The 20,941-nt window shown below is 43.4% G+C and overlaps 1 protein-coding gene across 1 annotated transcript in view; it reads left to right on the top strand.

Moving 5' to 3' along the window:
- The window catches only part of TANC1 (tetratricopeptide repeat, ankyrin repeat and coiled-coil containing 1), a 188,309-nt gene that overhangs the window by 34,883 nt on the left and 132,485 nt on the right, over positions 1-20,941 (top strand). The window contains exon 2 of the mRNA XM_044978309.1: positions 18,008-18,081. Coding sequence (XP_044834244.1) covers positions 18,021-18,081 — 61 coding nt within the window. The 5' untranslated portion in view covers positions 18,008-18,020. The remainder of the gene's footprint in view (positions 1-18,007; positions 18,082-20,941) is intronic.

Below are 20,941 nucleotides of genomic sequence, written 5' to 3' on the forward strand. Positions count from 1 at the left end.
TTTTTTAAAATTTGAAATTGTTCCTTTCTTTGCTGCTTTATGGTGTGTGAAGCAAGCCTGGCAGTTTGTCTGTCTGTGTGGGGGTTTATTCATTTGATTGTTTTTTCTCGGCTCGCCGTTTATCATAGAAATATCAGGTCTGGTTTTACTTGAAAACCTCTTGTTTGTTGTGAGTTCTAACATTTTAATTGAGGGATTGGGAGTACTGAATCTCGAACAAAGATATCCTGTATCCAAACAGTTGTTTAGTGTGAAGGTAAAACAGTTGCTAACAAAAGCAAACGAGTTTGAAACTAAAAATCCCTTCCCCTTCCAATTGTTCAACTTTCATTCTTGACTCGTGGTATGATGAAATCACTGGTTCTCTAGTCTTTATTAGGGGATGTCTCTTGTAGGGAACACTTTTTGTTATATTACTTATTCAGCCTCACTATGCTTAGTAATGTTGTGAACCTTATGTAGCTAGGATGCTCGCTGTTACAAGCATTCTCTGACATAGGAGTTAAAATATCTGCAGCAGTTGGTGACCTGTCCATACAAGGTCCCAAAATTGCTGACACAGCTGGAGCAGAAAGCATTGGCAATGATGGGGAAACTTTTGAAAAATTTGTTAGTGGAAACATTCCTGAAGCGTCTTCTAAAACTGACAGTACCTGAATTTTTAATGTTTAGAAAGAAATAGAAAAATAATCTTTTGAAAGTAGTCATTCAGGTCTACTATATAAAGAAGCAAAAAAGGACAAAAATCTGGATTTTTGTATTTGTAGATCATCTTGAAAAGACTTCTATCATGTCCCTACTGAGTCAGGATTCAGAATAGGCTCCTTCAGTCTGAACTCTGAACAAAGCCAGGAAAAGTCTAAAAGTCCACCCTGCAATTCAGAAACTAATAATTTTAAGTAGTGGGCATGACCAGATTAATGCTTTCTTTCCCCAACCTTAATCCTTTATCAGAACTACTAGCTATCAAATAGAAACTTTGTTGTTGAGTCTCTGTCCCCAGTGTAAATGCTGTCATTTCTGAACTGCTTTGGGGCTATTGGTTTGGAGAAGGGTTTGGACTGGAATTTGTGTGCTTAAATACATGTTACTTCTGTGCTGTCCATAAAAGCTGGGTTAAGCAAAGGATGTCAGCAAAATTTTCAGTGTTCTTATGAGTTCTGTTTTTATTGCTTTCTTCAGTGCCCAATTTTCTCCTCATTTGTAAGCCTATTCTTAGTGGCCAGCTGTTCGGTCAAGTGTGTCTCACTAAGCTGCTGGCTCTCTGCTTTATTGTAGGTCTTGCCAGACCATGTATCAGGGTGGAATCAAGCTTTGAGCTTTAAATTCCTACTGTTTTTCCACAATTGGGAAATTATATTTCACTTCATTATATCCTAGATATCACACCCTTCTGCCTTGAACCAAGATGCATTTCTTGGATGTTAATAGAACAATAAAGACTTGGCTACTTATATAAAATGCTGGGGCCACATTTTCATAAGTGACTAATGATTTTGGATGCCCAAATCGAGATGCTTTAAAGGACCCTAATTTTTAAGAAACTGGTGAACCCCTATCTTCTGAAAATCAGGCCTTTTGAACCAGTGATGAGCTGCCAAAATCTTAACAACCGGTTCCCTATAAAAAGTTCTGATTTAAGTGGGGGGGAGCAGGGGAGGGCCCGGGGGCGACATCCTTGTGGGGCCAGGGGCCCCTGCAGGGCCCGGGCCAATTGACCCACTTGCCCCCTCCCCTTCCCTCCTCTCTGGCCAGCCCTGGAGTTTGCAGCAGGCCCCCCCACACACCTTGCCGGGCCTCTCAAAAAGCGGCAGCAGGATGACTCCGGAGCTCAGCTGAGCTGCCCAGCTGATGCCGGCAGCTGGGGGGAAGCGGGGGAAGGGCCGGGGGAGCCTCAGCCTCCCCAGCTGGGAATCCTGGGAGCAACAGGATGGTCCGGTCCGCGGACCGGAGTTCTTTGCCCATTCCCTGGCCCTTTAACAACCGGTTCTCCACAGAGGTCTAATTTTAGCAACCGGTTCTTGGGAACCTGTGGGAACCGGCTCCAGCTCACCACTGTTTTGAACATGCCTCCACTTAGGCACACAAAATCACTAGTCACTTCTGAAAACTTGGACTTAGGACTTCAGGAACTTGGGGCATGGCTACATTTGCAGATATAGAGTGCTTTGAGTTAAACCTGCCTTCGTAGAGCGCAGTAGGGAAAGCGCTGCAATCTGTCCACACTGACAGCTGTAAGCGCACTGGGGTGGCCACATTAGCAGCTCTTACAACAGCCACAGAGAGCAGTGCATTGTGCAAGTGGCTGCAGTGTGCTGTTCAAATGAGGGGGGTGGGGTGGAGTGTGACAGGGAGTATGGTGTCTGTATGTGGGGGGGAGAGTGTGTTTTTGGGGGGCTGAGAGCATGTCAGCATGCTGTCTTGTAAGTTCAGACAGCAACAGACCACCTACCTCCTCCCCCACACCTCCCTCTCTCACACACAGCATTCCAAAGTAATGGTTGCTTTGTCTCGGAGCAAATAAGCATGCCGGATGTCAGAAACGGAGCTTTCAAAGGGCATATTGGCATGCCTGCAGTGATTCCAAAACAATGACAAGAGTGACCACTTGACTTAAGGGGATTATGAGACGTTTCTGGAGGCTGATCAGAGCGCAGTAATGCAACACCTCGTTCACACTGACGCCCGGGCATTTCGTCCAATGCGCACCAAGTGTTAATCTTCTTGGCGAGGTGGAGTTCCAGGAGCGCTCTAGCCCTGGAGTCAGAGCTCTCTACGTGCCTTGCCAGTGTGGATGGGTAGTGAGCTAGGGCATCCGGGGCTGCTTGAATGCGCTCTAACAAGTGTAGCCAAGCCCTTGGAGAGATACTCAGGGCATATGAGATGGTTTGCTGCCTCCACCCCTCTTCCTGAATAAGGGTACAATTTTCAAAAACACTTAGCATTGGTCTAGCTCTGCATTGACTTCAGAAGGAGCCGAATTAGGCACAGCAATATCCTGGGTGCTCCCGCATAGATTTATAAATCATATGAGCAAGTGACATTCAGCAGACACAGAATTTATCAGAGTCCCACATTTAATTACTGGTGCATTTTTCTCTTACTAAAATGTTAGTCTAGGTTTTTAAGACTCCCCCAGAATGTGGAATGTACAATCTATCTATTTTTTGTATTAGTTGATATACCATTTTAGACCAGCCCTCCCTCAAAAACAAACAAATGTCTTTTGTGTATATTGATATACCTTTATTTTAGAAGAGAGCTCCTCATGTTTAGAAAAATAGATGATCTATAGTAACTTTCTATATGGGTTTTATATCTAATATTCTTCTGTGGAATAGATATCAACTGGTGCAATGGGACCATCTTTTTCTATGTGCTTGAGAGTAGTTTCTACATGCTGAATATTCAAAATAATGTATAAGCTAACATACTTGAAAAATGTTCCTGTAAACATTGTCATTGTCAAGAAGCTCTAGTCCTTTATTGGCATTTTACATAACTTTAAGAATTAATGGTGACCTGCAAAGGATTTTTTAAAAAATGTAGTTGGGGTATACTTTTTTGAAAAATTTGCAGCTTCACAATGAATAAAGAAGACATGAAAGGGTAAGGGGTTGGGTTACTTTTTTTTTTTAAAGATTAAAACCCATTAATTGACCATAACCAGAAGCATCACATAAGTGTTTGTTTAAAACACTCTCATTAAACAATTCCTTACCATCACAGTATATGAATCTTCACACTCTCAGCTTTTGTGGTGGTATCATCTCACTAGTTCTTTTTTTCCTTTTTCTTTCAGTCATCATACAGTCTTCCAGGCTAGATAGGATGTGAATTTGTAATATTAGCACCTCCTTTCCCTCCCTTCCCCCGCCCCCCACCCCCAAAAGAAGGCAGTTTGTAATAGGCTCAGATAATGCAGAACTTCTTTACAATTGACTTTTCATCTAAGGAACCTTGTTATCAGACTCCCTAACATTAGCCTGTCGTTCCGTCCACCTCAATACCTCCATTGTGCCATAGTGGACTTGGAGCAATTTTGTGCTATGTCTTGCAATAATTAATCTAATATGTGGACAAAGTTGAAACTTCAACTCAGAATATCCTGGTTTAAACTAGAAGCTGTCCAGAACCAAAGCCCTGGATCCAAGCAGTCCTGATCTTTGTGGTTCAGGCCAGTTTACACTGACTGAGCTAATCTGGAGGAGGAGAGCATTTTTGCAAAATATCACTTAGGTGTGAACTCTTATGAGGTGCTGGAAGAGAAAATAGATGCTCCACTCAGGATGCTACTGTCTAAGAATGTGAGAAAGTTCTATTAAAGATGTGTTTGTGAACTGGCAGACTCTCATTAAGCAGCTCTCCAGTACTTCTCGATGTAAAGGGAATGTTTTCTTTCCTGAAAAATGATATTGATTCATATTCTCGTTCACAAGATGGCGTGATCCTGTTGGGAATCCCCAAATGCTAAGCTGACTTTGGCTAAATGTTGGAAAGACTTAAAAGGTAACCACAGAGGATAATTCCTTGTGGTTGAAACTCCCAAGGCTTGACTTCACAGTTACAGCCTGTGCTAAATTCTCCTCTCATCCCCTGGACTCCAGTGTCTTGCCTAAAGATTTATTAGACCACAAAAATAAGTAAAATCTGAGGCACAAAAATAAGTTAGTGACCACTTAGCTTGCCATGAATGCTAGCTACTTTTACATTTTTCTAGGGTGGCTTAAGCCTGGAAGGGGAAAATTCAGGCAGATGAAATAGCATGTGCTCCATTACCCAGATAAGTCATAATTTTCCCCCCGCCTCTTATTAATCTTTGTCATAATGGTAGCAGCAATCAGAGCAAAGATCTCTAGTCTCCTACTTAAGATAACTGGCTTGTCCAGTCTCTATGAGCTGTGATCACCAAAGCAGAACTTCAGAGGTTCTGTGCCTGAAACAGATTCAGTCCACAGAGGGGAGAGGGTAACCAACTCTGATGGGTGAAGTACCGGTACTTGATTCCATGGAACAGATAACAGAATATTAACTGTTCACATGGAATTCAAACAAGGACTAAATCATCCACCTAAACTAGGGATGCACTTAAACATCCCCTAGGGTACTACACTACCCCTCCCACCCCCCCAAAAAAACAAACCAACAAACCCCCCATATCTGCTCCCCTACCCCCTAAAAACACCTCACCATGTGGTTGTCAGTTTGAACCCAGTTGAAGCTCAACCCTGGAGACAACGATGAATCTCAGAGCCTGGGCTCCAGCCTGAGCGGGAACATCTGCATTGCTGTCTTTCGCCCTGTGACCTGAGTCAGTTGACTCAGGCTCTGAGACTCGCTGTTGCGGGGTGTGTGTGGTGTTTTTGTTTTGCAGTGTAGGCATACCCCAGTATCTTTCTAAGACCTAGTTCATTAGACTTTGGCATGACCCCTATCCCACAATCCTTGGAGATAAAACTGTCAGTTCTGTGAACTGACTGGAAGTCTTAATCTTGGAACAGCCAAGCAGGTGAAATCCCTTGAATGTACTATGGGATCTGGGAAGAATGCATCAAACTCCAAATGCTAGCTGGAGAGTTCACAGGGTCACCTGCATAGCGCAGATGATATGGTGTTGCAGGAAGAACTGACACACAAACGTGTTATAGAGGGTGGTGATGCTAGCTGTCTTTAGCATGGCATGTGACTGCCAGAAACCAACACCTTTGCGTTGAACAGTTGCGGCTTCTGTAAATAGTGGCACACAAAGAAAAGAATGGTCCTGTCCTTTTAGGTGGGCAGAAAGAAGTCTAAACTCTACATCAGTGATAGTCAATTAGATCGACCTGTGGGTTGATTTGAGAATTTTATGACATGAGGTGGGCCATTTGCATAGAATGCTGACAGGACACGACAAAAAAAAAAATCAGCTGCCAATAAAGACCTTTATTGCAATGTAAGTATTAGTGTTTGTCTTTTAACCAAGTTTATAAATCAACATTATTACCTGTATTTGTGACAATATCTAATGGGGGAGGTGACATTGATGATTTCTGGCAAGTTTTTTGAAGAGTGATTTGTAAGAGGTCAGGGCAAGGCACATACACAGGTGTGAAGATGCTCATCTGTCAGGTGATAGCAGTATTGTTTTTGTTGTTGTTTTGTTTTATAATGCTCATGGTAGAAAACCCAGATTCTCAGAGAGACATTGATCCAAATATCATTAAAAGATAGATGGCTAGATTCTGGCTATTCTGAAACTGGTCAGCATATTGAGTCCAGAAAACACACAGTCCCACTTCTCTGAATTTTGCCTCCAAGGCATCTGAGCTCTGGAGCCTTATAATTTTCTAAGTGAAAGGACCTTCATCAATTGAATAAAAAATGTCCTTTGCTTCAGAAGGGCAAAGTCCATCAGCAGAGACAACAAACGGATCACGAACAAACAAAAGTGAATCCTTTGGAATTTTAAAATTCTCAAATCGCATTTTAGAATTTTTGATCAGATTGTTTAGGAATTCTTGCTTCGTTTTCATAGAAGTTTAATGTGTAACGACAACACGTGGTGTGGGAAAGTGCAACATCTTTCCTGTTAAGTCTGTCTGAAAGATTTCAAGATTCCTTTGAAAGGCATGCACATTTTCAAACAGATCCGCAACGTTGCTTGCATGGCCTTGGAGCTGTAAGTTGAGGGAATTCAAGTGACCAGTAATATTGCACAGAAAAGCTACCTGTGACATAGACGGGATATCATTAATAAATTCCAGGAACTCGCAAGCCTTATTGGTCTTTTGGTTTGAAAGAAATTCTATTATTTCTTTTAGAAGCATGCACAACCTCTATAACACACGCCCCCTACTTAACCAGCGAATGTCACTGTGCTGCAAGAGTTCACTGTTTTTGGTTGAAATGTCTTGTAAAAGAGCTTTAAAAAGATGAAGTTGCGATCTAGAAGTTAAGCGTTCACTAATCTCATCACAGTACCCATTGTTAGTCCCCAGACAATTCACCACACAAGACAGTCTGGTGAATGATGCAGTGATATATATTGAATGAAGGGTGTATTGCTGCCAAACAGGAAGCAAAGCTCTCAATCATGGATGGATCTCGGTCTGTAACAAGCAAGTTTACTTTCTGCAGATCTAAACCTTTTTTTTTCTTTTTCTTTTTCAAAAAAGCCTTTTAACTTTTCAAAAATGATCTCTCCTGTGGTGTAGGTTTTTAATGGTATTAAGCCCAAAAATTCTTCCTTGAAAAATTTCACCATCATAAAATCTAACAAACAGTGATAGTTGGGTAGTGTCGCTTAAATCACTTTATTTGTCCACTGCAAGAGACACGTATTTAGTATTTTTCAAATAAAAAAACAGTGCTGATAAACAATCCTCATAAATTACCTCCAAACTTTGCACTGCTATCGAATCAGATGGAAACTTGCTTCGCACGGTTCACAGTGTCATCTTTGTTTTTATCTCTGGCAAAAAGCTCCTCCAGCATTTCCAACTTGCACTCCTTCACAAGCTTGGCATCTAGGAAAGGCTATTTCTTTTTAGCTAGTACCAACAGTATCCGAAGAGAAGCAGCTGTTGCTTTTTCCTATACAGTTGCTGATGTTGTGAGAATGACAGTTTGAGTTTTGATATGAAAACTTCAGATTTTCAGTCTTGCAACACTGCCAGGATGATAGGCCGCGTTAAAGTTACTCTGCTTTGATTCAAAGTGTTGCCTCACATTGACGACCTTACAGGCGGATACCTTAAACACAAAGGTGTTGCATTTAAATGAGGTGGCATAATAAGAAAATCTGCTGTTCAGTTTGGGTTTAAAGCTTAGTTTTTGCTGTCGACTTTGCAATGTTTAGTCCCATTCACATTAATTTTTGGCTCAATTTCCATCACAAATGAACAAATGGGTGATGTCCTAGCTCAATCATAGCCAATGCTATCGCGAGGACTTAAGATCCAGTAAGCAGTGCTTAATTTGTGACAAAGCTTGCTGGGGCTGAGCTCTTGCACCTCTAGGCTTGAAAGTTCATAGCCCTGGCACCTCTGGGCTCCCAGCCAGCAGCTGCTGATCTCTGGCTACCCAACTCTGAAAGCAGTGCCGCTGCCAGCAGCAGTGCAGAAGTAAGGGTGGTAGTACACCATACCATGCCACCCTTGCATCTTCACTGCTGCTGGTGGCAGCTCTGTCTTCAGAGCTGGGCACCCAGCCAGGAGCTGCTGCTCTCCGGCTGCCCAGCCAGTGCTTAATTTGAGCCAGGGCTTGCTGGGGCTGAGCACTGGCACCTCTTTCATTACAAATTAAGCACTGCCATTAAGTTAGTTACTAAGAAAGTAATTAAAAATGATCCGTAGCGCTTCACTGTTCATGAATTTAATTATAAACTTTTTTTTAAGGTGAGCTGGTGGGCCACACAGGAAGACTTGGCAGGCCACATTTGACTTGAGAGAGAGGATGCTTTTCGTCTGTTACAGGGCAGGATGCCTACTCCCAATCCCAGATGTGATATAGTTAAAAGGATGCAAGTGTCAAGCAAGTCCTTTTGAATTAGGTCTCACTCTTCTTGGGGCAGCAGTACACCTGCCTGCACTAGGATTTTGTTGCTCTGTGAAATAATGGCAACAAAGGTTTTGTCCTGCCTATGTGAGCGCTTACACCATTTTAAATACTGGTTCAAAGGAACTAGTTAACAACAGTGCAAGCAGGTCCCTGTGGTAGTCTAGTTTTCATATTAATTGTTCAAATGTGGAAGTCATCATCTGGAGAGGGGCTGCTGGGAAATGCTTGAAGGACACACAGGTGTGAAATTACTGATCCTTCACTGACTGAGTGGCTTGATGTCCTATGGCCTGCATTGGCACAACTGGATCACAGAAAACAACTAACAGGCAAGAGTTTCACTGTGGTTGCCAGCAGAGGCACTACAGGTGAGGGTATATATGGGAGAAACTGTCTATATACTTTTGTATTATGTGTGTGTATGAATAATAATGACAGAAGAAAGGAGCTGCCACCCTATGGAAATTGACTAGATGAATTTTTAGTAATTTTTTTAGTGTTTTAAAAGTTAAAACCAGGATAACACCTGAGATGGCTTTGAGGAATCTGCAATATAACGAAACTTGAAATGACAGAGAGAACCCTAATAACCTATATTTATACAGTATTGCTTCTGAGAAGTGCTATAAATATCCTCTTTAAAGAAACAAAAGGAAACATCTCTCAGCATATTTGTATTCTAATCTAAAATACCACACAGTGAGTTATTCATTAGTGTAGATTCCAACATTGTCTCTGGTGAAAGAGAGGAGAGAAATGTACCTCTATCCTGATATAACGCGACCCGATATAACATGAATTCGTGCAAAAGCAGTGCTCCGGGGGGGCGGGGCTGCATGCTCTGGTGGATCAAAGCAAGTTCAATATAATGCGGTTTCTCCTATAACACGGTAAGATTTTTTTGACTCCTGAGGACAGCGTTATATCGGGGTAGAGGTGTAGTTCCAAAACTATGTATAACATTCAGTACAAAAGATGGAATATGGTGCATTTTGATGAAATTTTCTAAACTATAATTATTCATGAGTATGAATTCAACAATTTTCAATTTATCCAACATACAAGGGATTATTATTCTACTAGCACTAGATAACTAGATTGCCTATAGTATAAAACTCTGTATTCTATGTGGATGAGCTACATGCTATCTTGTCTTTTAGAAAACACTTGCCTTGTAGCAGATGTTCCTTAGTTAGGAATTTGTGGAAGTATGTATAACCAGTTTAACCAGTTTGTGCTGCACTCTTTCCAAATGCCATAATCTATATTGTTACACCATTATATACATTTTTTTAAATGTATAATTATCCAAAATATTTTTCTTATTTTTTTTTTTAGCATGCGTCCTTTTATAGAAATCTTAAGATGACATTACAAGGCAACACATGAAAACTTTTATGAGAGTTTTGGCTTTGGAGTCTTGGATTTGTGTGAAATCTAGGTAGGGATATATGCCAGAAGTACAAGGAAAGAATTAGAGCTGTGTTTATGTAGTACTAAAACATACACTTAATTTGTAGAATTTACACATGTTAATGGCAGCACATGAACAAAGTGTTTTTGTAACTCAAAAATGTGAATTTTATTCTGTTTCAAGGAAGAGGAAAAGGATACGTGTTTGTATTCTAATCTAAAATACCACACAGTGAGTTATTCTTCATTAGTGTAGATTCCAACATTGTCTCTGATGAAAGAAAGGAGAGAAATGTAACACGAATTCGTGCAAAAGCAGTGTTTCTTAGAAACAGAAACCCAAGTTTTGAAGCTGCTTCTGCCTAGGGTGAGCTGTCAGTGTAGAAGCCTGATATTTGTTGTTTTATTGTTTACCTCCTTTTCTGTCCCTCCCCCCCGGTTATCATAAATCTGAACCTACATCAGGTCTCCAGTAGATTTGTCTAACTTCTTAACAAAAAAGTTCCCCTCTCCTAAATTTATCTACTTTTAGGAATTGCTGCCTCCTGATGTTTCCTATCTTTAGAAACATTGTCCAGAAAACAAAATGACTTCTATAGCAAGAAATCAGTTTAATATATTGCATTTGTGCAGTGTTCTGTGAGCATTTGATGTACAATTTCTTTTCCTAAACATATATAGTCATACAAAGTTTAAAATGCTAGACATCATGCATGTATCCATATAGCAGAACTCTGCAAATTATTCAACCTTTTAAAATAAACTTCCATTTCCAAGTATTGTTGAATGATTTTTCCCCACCCCCAGCAAAGGAGATTCCTATTAGGTGTTCACATCTCCTATAAGTGCTGGTGGTACTTGTGCTGTAACATTTCAAAATTACTGCCGTAGGCATACACCACTGGGAATTTAACTTACATCTTTGGTTTTACAAATAAATTGAGCTGTCTCAAGATTAAAGTGTACAAATAAAACTAGCCTCTAATGCAGGGCTGAAAAAATGTGCCAGACATTTACTAATCAAAGGTCCATAGGCAATTCGTTGGAGGGGCATGAAGAGTCGAGTGCCCCCCAGCAGCCAGCCCAGGTGGAGAGTGGAGGGGGCGGAGCCAGAGCCTGAAGAGAAGGGGCGGGGCCAAGTCCTCTTCTAGCCATGCTGTCTGGGCCGCTGCCTGGTGCAGCGCAGCGGCTGACTGGGAGAGGTTTCAGGCTTCACTCACCTTTTCCTCTGAAGCTCAAGACATCTCTCTCTACTTTGTGCCTGCACAACATTCTGGTTATTTGTTTGTCACGTTCAGAATTAGGATACTGCATAGAAGGCAGATTAATTGTTCACCACTTGTCAAACTTTTATAGTTTTTTGTTTTTTACAGTGCACATATTTGTAATAAAAATAAATATAAAGTGAGCACTGTACGTTTTGTATTCTGTGTTATAATTTAAATCAATATACAAGTATTTGAAAATGTGGCAAACATCCAAAAATATTTATATAAATGGTATTCTGTTATTGTTTAACAGTGTGATTAACTTGTTTCACAGCGTGATTAATCACGATGAATTTGTTTAATCGCTTGACAGCCCTAATTAAAACATATTGGCTAACATGTATCCTTTTTAAAGTACCTTTTTTCCTTCACGAGGCCTAAGATGCATCCCCAATTTCCTGATATGTTGGCACTGGTCTCACAATCTGTTGAGTAACTTCTGTGTTTAATGTCTTCACTTAAAATGAACACCTTACTATGTTCATCTTGTGGTGGTGGTGGTGGTGGTGGTAATGTATTCTTTTCTGAGGGAAGAAAATACAAATGGTCAAGTATATTGAATCTAATGTAGGTGGGTTTTTATATATACCGTGAAGTAAGCTTTTTACGATAGTAGGTTTATAGTCCAAAATCTAAGTAGTTCTTTGACATATTTAATGCAAAGTCATGGCTCTTCCTTTCTCCTTTACAGCTACATACTTGATTGATGAGTGCTGTCTTTTCCTGAAGTTGCACCCATTCCACATTTCCTGGGGGTGGGGGCGGGGGGAGGATGTTGTATCACCTCTACACTATTTCCCCTCCTTCTTCCCCAGTTTCATGCTGTCTTTTCCTTGCTTCCACTCTCATCCTTCCTCCTCCTCTTAGCAATAATTTCCCAGAAGTTTGGGGCTGTGAGGAGCTGCTGCTACTGTCACTCATTTCTAAGGCTTCTGCAGAGAAGATCATCATCTCTTCTGCTCCGTTGTACAGGTGGAAACAACTGACAAAGGAGGAGGTTATGGATGGAGAATTGAATTGTTACTGCTGCAGCACTATGTGGTGACTGGAATCGGGCACTGTAATTACTCTGTTTAGGTGTTCCCTAGCACTATCGCCTGTAGCGTCTATTTAAGTACAAAGCCTATAAGGACCACACAGGAGGATGGCAGTTGAGCCCCAGTTTCAGTCTTGTAATTTTTTTCCTAGTGCACTACCTCCATTTCCCAGAAAAAGCGTCTGTGCTGTAGGAGTTCCTTCAGGTTTGCTAGATATAGAACTGATGCAGGCACATAATTGTAATCTGAAGACTAGTTTTTTAACCATTTTAATATTTCTTGCCTGTAATTGTAGGGGTCAAGTCTGGGGAGAATATAACACTTCTGGTTTGTTTGTTTACAAAATTGTGTCTCAGTCATATGAGAGGGAGTTACAAACGTATTTCTCCCAATCTGGCCTTCTCTACACAGACAGATGTGTTGAGTGTTCAGGATAAAGAGGGGTCTGTCTCTGTTTAAAACCAATGGTATAAAACTTTATATATAATTTTATAACAGCTTCCCCCTGCTTCCCGTATCGAAATCCAAAATCCTGATATAGCTGCAACAAGTCAAGTCAAGAAGTTCTAGACTTCTTTCAACAATATTTAAAATCCTTTCTAGTTCTTATTAGTGGTCTTCTCTTTGCCATTTGAATTTCAGCTGAGTCCAGTTTTTCCCTCAATTTTATTTATGTCGGACTTGTAAAAGGCTAATGAAGTTCTTCTTTGAGTAGATGCAGCTGTATATTCAACTTAACTGTTTGCATATCCAGTGGACCAGAGCCAGAGAATTTTGTCTAGCAGTATCCATAGAGGTGTAGTGCTTGTGCCTTGTGGCTGTAGCCCCTCACCAGGACTTTGCCAGGGCTATGGCATCCACAACCTTGCTGCCTGGACAGGCCACTGAACCTTTGGGCCTGGTGGCACTGCAGCTCGCTGTTCCTTTACTGCAGACCATACAAGTGAGTCTGGTGCTGGGTTTGGCACAAGGGACCTCCTTGGCACTGGGAAACTCCTCAGCATCATTGCATTCCACTCTGCTGATGTTACCATGGCAGCATTACCTGCTCCCCACCTCGGTACTGTTGGCTGTTTCGGTACTGCCACTAGCTTTAGTACCAACACCAGTTCTAGCACTGGAGACAGTTGAGGGCTACCCTGGGCCAGATGAGGGTAGCCCTGTTTCAGCAGTTGACACCGATCTCTCCCTTGCTTTGGATGATGGATGAGTCTGACTGGTTGCTTGCACCATCGAGGCTGGCTCCACCTTTATCCCCAGAATCTCAAGACTTCTTGGCATCCAGGGCAGCATCATTCTCCCACTCTCCATTTCCTGGCCTACACCTGGGACTGTTCATGGAGCAACATGGGTACCGAGATCTGCAGTCAGGATGGGGGCCTGTGGCCTGGTGCCTACTGACCACCAAGGCCTTACCCTTATGTCCAGCTGCCCCCATGGAACTTATGAGATACTTCTTGATTGCAGAGGTCGTACTCCTTATCCAACTCTAAGACAAGATAACCAGTCATATCAGTGGCTGGGACTGTTAACCTGCCACAATTTCAGGTGCCAGTTGTTCCCCCTTCTCACCTCGGGGAGCCTTTAGAATTGCCCCGTCCATGTCTGCCTGTTCAGGAAGGGGACCCATCATTGGCACAGTTAACTGCCTCTTCCTCATCCCGGGGCGACTCGGGTGTGTCTCGCTCTTCCTCCCCTTTTGTGCCTGAGGACTTCAAGGCCTACCAGGACCTTTTGCAGTGCATGGCTGCTTCCCTGGACATCCAGATGGAGCTCCTGCAGGAGAATACCCATAAGTTGTTGGACATCCTGCAGCCATCTTCGCTCAGGAGAGTGGCCTCTCCTCCTCAGTGAGGCATTCCTGGAGTCTGCAAAGGTTAATTGGAGCACACCGGCTTCAGTGCCACCCATGACAAAGTGTTTGGAGAAATACTACTTTGTCCTGATGAAGCAATCTGAGGGGTTCCACCTAGCTCCTAATTCACTCATCGTAACTGCCATGAATGACAGAGCTTGACAGGGCAGATTGAAGTCCACTCCTAAGGAAAAGACCTCTTAAAGGATGGACTTAATGGGTAGAAAGATTTGTACCACCTCTTACCTGCAAATGGGGATTGCAAACCAGCAGGCACTGTTGTCCAAATATGATTTTGTAAATTAGACGTCTGTCTAAATTTACAGACCAGCTGCCTGAAACCTCCAGGGAGGAATTTCAATCATTTATTGACAAAGGCTCCTGGGTGGCTATGCTAGACATAACACGTGCTTCAACCAGAATGATGGCCTTGGTGGTGACCATGAGCAGGGCATCATGGCTGCAAAATTCAGGCATTGCTCCCTATAGAGGACATGCCCTTTGATAGTTGGATCCTCTTTTTGGACAAAACCAACAAAAAGGGCCTTGGGGGTGTACGCTGGCAGTGCAAAGATGCCAGAGGTCAGCTGCAGCAATACTGCCTGCAATGCCCCTTTGGGCAATTGTTCCCTACTCAGAGACAGTGGGACTACCCCAGGAAGGGGTATAGGTCCCAGAGGTGGAAGCATTCAGGTTGTGGGTTTGGCCAGTCGACACACCGTCTTCCAGTGCCATCAAGTGTCTGTTTTTGACTTGTTTGTCAGGGCAGCAGTCCAGTTGTGACTTCCATTATCCTGTTTCTCTTCTCTCTTTCCTCCACCCTCCCCTGCATTTGGAGACAGGCTAGCTTGCTTTCTAAATGTTTGGTGCTCAGTTACTATCAACAGCACTGTCAAATTGGGTTATGCTATCCAGTTCTTCCTCAACCTCCCTGCATCTCACGATGTGGTTGCTCCGTGGTTGAATGAGGACGAAGAGTAATGTTTGGCGGCTGTTCGACAGGTTCTACTTACTAATAGGAAACCCTCTATCCGGATGGTGTATTTTGCAAAATAGGCCCAGTTTTCAATCTGGTCATTGGCCTACGGAGTTCAGCCAATGCTGGCTTGTAACCAGGAGTATTCACCGCATCTTCAGTTGTTGTGCCTTATGCTTAGCTTGTTGAGGGCATATCTAGTGGTGATCTCAACCTTTCATCCCCCATGAAATATTTAAAAAAAAACAACCCAAAATTAAATTGACTATGTCAGTCAGGTCAACATGAGACACTTGATGTCTTTGGTAGGAAGGCATATTCCTTTGCCACCTTACAGTTTTGAATTGCCAACTATTAGGTGCTCACAGCAAAGTACAGCTATACAAATTATAATAAATTACACTACTTTATTGATAAGCTGCCAGAGATCTCTCAGGATTCCTTCAAGGCCATCATCCAGGAGGAGCAACTGGTGGCAAAAACATCTTTGCAGTTGGCCCTTGATGCCACTGACACAGCTGCTAGGACCATCTCCATGGCTGTGGTGATGAGATGGGCATTGTGGCTGCATCTCTCGGGTTTCCCGAAGGAGGTGCAGACCATGGTGGAGGACCTTCCCTTTGAGGGTGTGAAGCTCTTTTCCGAGAAGACCGACACCTCTCTCCATTCCTTGAAGGATTCCAGGGCCACTCTCAAGTCACTGGGAATCTATACACTAGGGCAAAAGAGATGTTTTAGCCCTCAACACCAACAGAGTCCTTATTCGTCCCAGTTTCTGTCACAATGGAACGATTGGCCCCAGCAGAAAAAGGGAAAGCCTTTCAGCTCCCAGTCCTTGACTCAATAACCTGGCCCTAAACACTGCTTTTGATGGGCAGGTTAAGGTACCGTGAGACCACTCCCCACTACTATCTGTGACCATGCACCCATTTGGCCACCATACAGCAGCGTTCCGCAGTACCTGGGAGTGCTAACCTTGGACAGATGGGTCCTAGAGATCATCAGATCTGGGTATTCCATCCACTTCACCTTCATACCCCCTCCACAACACCTTTCCCTTTTCTTCTTCGGGGACTCTTCTCACAAGAGTCTACTATGGTGGGAGATAGACTGCCTCCTGTAGTGAAGAGCCAAAGAACCAGTACCTCAACATCTACGAGTCAAGGGGTTCTACTTTCGTTATTTCCTAATACCCAAAAGGAAGGGAGGTTGAAGACCCATCCTGGACCTCAGAGCTCTCAACAAGTTCATCCAAGCTCAGAAGTTCAGGATGGTCACCTTATCAATGATCATTCCGTCACTGGAACAGAGAGACTGGTTTTTGGCCCTCGACTTACAAGATGCCTACTTTCCCATTTCAATACTACCGACTTACAGACGTTTCCTCAAGTTCACCCTGGTGCACGGCTATTACTAACGCAGTCTTTCCCTTCGGACTTTCATTGGCCTCGAGAGTATCATCTTTGACTAACCTGACTCTGAAGTCCCAGCCCTCCCAAGAGGGTACTGCTCAGGAGCACCAATAGGGACACTACTTGAAGGAGAAGATACTCACCATGTGCAGTAATGATGATTCTTCGAGATGTGTATCCTTACGGATGCTTCATTACCCTCCTTCCTCCCCTTTTCGGAGTTCTCACTATGATTCTGCAGTAGAGAAGGAATTGAGGTGGGTTAGTCTGTGTGCGCTGGCTAGCCTTATGGCACAGCATGAGGAGAGACAGCGCATTTGCGGACCCAATGGACCAAAGTTCTACCAAAGTTCTCTGATTAGCAGAGCATGGATGCAGGCACATCTACAGTGGAGCACCCACAGGGATGCACATCTTGGGGAACATTGTTACTGCACAAGGTGAATAAATTCTTACAGTACATACTAGTAATAATTACTTTATTTTGTTGTTGCATGCTGTATGCTTGTTTGACGCTTAAAAGAAAAGAGAGAGAAAAAACAAAACCTGTAGAATTGTGTTTTTCCAATAGAAGATCCTTAAGCTAAAATGAGGTTGAGGACTCTGATACTTCAGGAAGTTTAATGAAAAAGTTATGTTTAGGGACCATTCTTCTTAGAGTAAATACCCTTGTGCTCTCTTTCATTCATTGTTTCATATTCATTTCCATGAGAACTAGAACATTTGTTTAGAAATTTCTCTTCCAAATGTTTCTTCTCTTCTCTTAGTCTGTAACTTTCTGAAACTAATTAGCTGCTGCAGAAGTTGATGATACAGAAAATTAGGTTTTTTAGACTGTGGAATGGGAGATAAGGAACAGAAACTGGAATTTTATTTTTAATACAAAATTTCTTGGTAGTGATGACTCAGGATTGTGGGGCAAAACAATGCAAAGATGGTTTTAAATAAATTGGCTTCTTAGTGGCATGAGTTGTGGGGGATTAAGTTAGTAAAAATATTTGCTCCATATAGAAGTTCTATTGTACTTACTCTTTATATCAGCATTTGAAGGTGCTGATAAGTTTTACTGTCAACAGTGTTTTTTTTGCCACCTTCACTCGACCTCAAGTAGGTATTGTTTTGTCTAAATTTATTTTCCTCCTCCTTGATGAACTCTGGTCAGGAGCAGACATTCTTTTGCTAGAGTGTCTTACAGTAACTTATCCAGGTTTAGCCTCATAACCTTAATTATATGTGGAATGTGGAGAATGCTGTATGTTGTTTTTGCTTTATAACAAGATAGTGAACCCTTAATCACTTGGTTCAAGTATTAAAACATTCCTTGCAGCTTCAGTATTTGGTTTGACCAATGTAACTTGGTTATAGAAAACTAATGTAAACCATCAACATGTTTCAAATGAATACCCCTGTGTTTAGTTTTATCTTCCTCCCGTCTGTTGCAATTTTCTTTTTGGGTGAACTTTCATTATTAATGATGTATTAAAAATTTTTTTTCCTTCCTTCAGGAGCAGTATTAAAATGTTAAAAGCGGTATTAAAAAAGAGCCGAGAAGGTGCAAAAGGAAGCAAGAAAGAATCAGGTATGAATATTGAAATATTGCTATACTGTAGATCTAATAATAACTCATGAATTCAGCATTTAACATTTTCGTAAGTGGATATTTTAATTTTAATATTTTCTTAAGGAAATTACAATTCTTCAAGTATATTTAAACAGAGTTTAATTATTTTAAGAGTCAAGACAAATTAATGATAAAAAAAATTACTTAGATTCTTTTAGATAAAAATTATTGATAAATACCTGTGGTTTACAGACATTCGCTCTAAATAACTCAATATTGTTTGAGATATTATGTCCCAAATGTGTACTTTGATATAATCCATAAAAAAGGCTTTATTTTATTTTTTGTAAATTATAGCCGATGCCATAAACCCACTAATTCTCTAGTTGTCCATAGTTAAGGCTAGGATTTAGTCATGGGTATTTTTAGTAAAAGTCATGGACAGTAAACAAAAATTAACAGCCCGTGACCAGTCCACGACGTGTACTATAAATACCCCTGACTAAATCTTAGCTGCGGGGCTGGGGTGTGTGTGTGTGCTGCTGTGGGGAGAGCCGGGGTGTGTGTGCGGTGCTTCGTGGGGGGACGACCCAGGGGCCAGTGGCACCAGCTGCTGGGGGCCACTGAGGCTAGCAGCACCAGCTGACGGGGGCCACTGAGCAACGTCTGCTCCCGCCGCCCCTGGAACCACTGCTCAGGCAGCCTACGGGGCCAGCCACACTGGCTGCTGCTCAGGTGGTCCCTGGGGCCAGCTGCCCGGGGCTGCCTGAGCAGCAACCAGTGCAGCTAGCCCCAGGGACCCTTCGGGGCACTGGTGCGGCTGGCCCCGGGGCTGCCCAAGTGGCTGGCTGTGAAGCTGCTCCAACAACGGCCGATGTGGCTGGCCTCGGGGCCAGCTGCTTGGGCAGCTCTGGGGGCAGCCATACTGGCTGCTGCAGAAGTCACGGAGCTTGTGGAGAGTCATGGAATCCATAGGGTTGCCAAATTTCTGTTTGCAGAAAACCCAACACCCCTTCCCAAGGCCCCTCCCCTTCTCCGAAGCCCTACCCCCTGCCCACTCCATCCCCCCTCCCTCCGTTGCTCGCTGTCCCTCACCCTCCTCACTTGCTCATTTTCAATGGGCTGGGGCATGGGATTGGGGTGTGGGAGGGGGTGAGGGCTCTGGTTGGGGGTACAGGCTCTGGGGATCGGCCAGGGATGAGGGGTTTGGGGTGCATGAGTGGGTGCGGGCTCTGGGGTGGGGCCGGAGATGAGGGGTTTGAGGTGCAGGAGGGGGCTCTGGAATGGGGCCGAGGGGTTCGGTGCATGGGAGGAGGCTCCAGGCTGGGGCAGGGGCCTGGAGTGTGGGAGGGGGTGAGGGCTCTAGCTGGGGGGGCAGGCTCCGGGATGGGGCCGAGGGGTTTGGAGTGTGGGAGGGAGAGTGGGGTGCGGACTCTGGGAGGGAGTTGGGGTACGGGTCGCGGCTCAGGGTGTGGGACGGGCTACAGGTGGCGCTTACCTGAGGCAGCTCCTGGAAGTGGCGACATTTCTTCTGGCCCCTGGGTGCAGGGGCAGCCAGGGAGGCTCCGCATGCTGCTCTCACCTGCAGGCACTGCCCCGGTAGTTCCCATTGGCCGTGGTTCCCAGCCAGTGGGAGCTGCGGAGCCAGCGCTTGGGGCAGGGACAGCATGTGGAGCCTCTCTGGCCACCTCTGCACCTAGGGGCTTCAAGGATGTCGCCACTTCTTGTGTGTCGCTCAGAGCCAGAGCAGACAGGGAGCCTGCCTGAGGCCCGCTGTGCTGCTGACTGGACTTCTAACGGCCTGGTCAGCGGTGCTGACTGGAGCCGCCAGGGTCCCCTTTCGACAGGGTGTTCTGGTTGAAAACTGGATGCCTGGCAACCCTAGGAATCTGTGACTTCTGCAACCTCTGTGACAGACACAGAGCCCTATCCGTAATATCTTTCAGAAAAAATAGGGTAGGTGACCTACATTCTAAGCCATGTCTATATGGGACATTCAGGAAAGTAGTTAATTCCCTGTAAAAGGTGTGAAGTCAATGTGTGTAAATTGAAGCATGTTAAAGCCCTTTCGGATGCTCTTGTTCAGGAATAAAGTGGCTTTAACTCACTGTAACATCCTCTGGAGAATATAATTTACGCTCGTTTTTAGTTGATTTGCCTTAACTTTCCCAAGTGTCATGTGTAGACAAACCCTAAGTTTCATTAAAAAAATAGAAAACAGAGAAAACACCCAAAACGATTAATTCTGGCTGCCTTCAGGTCTCGGGAAGAAGAAAAGGGCATCATCTTTGTGCCTTAGCAGATGGTGGGGATAAGCAGGCTTCACTTCAGACTGCAAGCTGCCTGAAAGTGTATTACATGCTTCCAAATACCGTAGGCCCCTTACTACATGTCTGTCAACCAAAAGAAAAACCCACCATGTTACTAGAACATTATTAAGGTTGCAAAGTCAAGCACTCAAAAGTTAGGAAGTGCCAGAATTAAGGTTGTCTGTGCAACCCTAATTTGTTCTCCTTGTGCATATGCATTATAATACAGTCTTTAATTATATGATTGTGTACTACATTTTCCCACATGGACTACTTCGTCATACAGGGCAGGATGGACCTGCTCTGGGGATGAATCAGGGTTGTGTACTGAAGATGACACTTGTCTGCAGCACCTCTGCTTCATTTGTTGTAGAAGTTGGAAGGTGTGTAATGAATGAAGCAGAGGACTTCAGGAAGAGAATTGATGGTTTCATGGTTTAAAATAGTTGAATGGTGAATGGATCTACCCTGATTGTGCCACAAAATTCCTATGTGATGCTAAGCAAGACACCTAAATCAAATTTTTCAGGTGGTCACTAATTGTGTGATCCTCATTTTCTAGGTGCTTG

Source organism: Mauremys mutica, chromosome 10, assembly GCF_020497125.1.
Source record: "Mauremys mutica isolate MM-2020 ecotype Southern chromosome 10, ASM2049712v1, whole genome shotgun sequence".
NCBI classification, from domain to species: Eukaryota; Metazoa; Chordata; order Testudines; family Geoemydidae; genus Mauremys; species Mauremys mutica.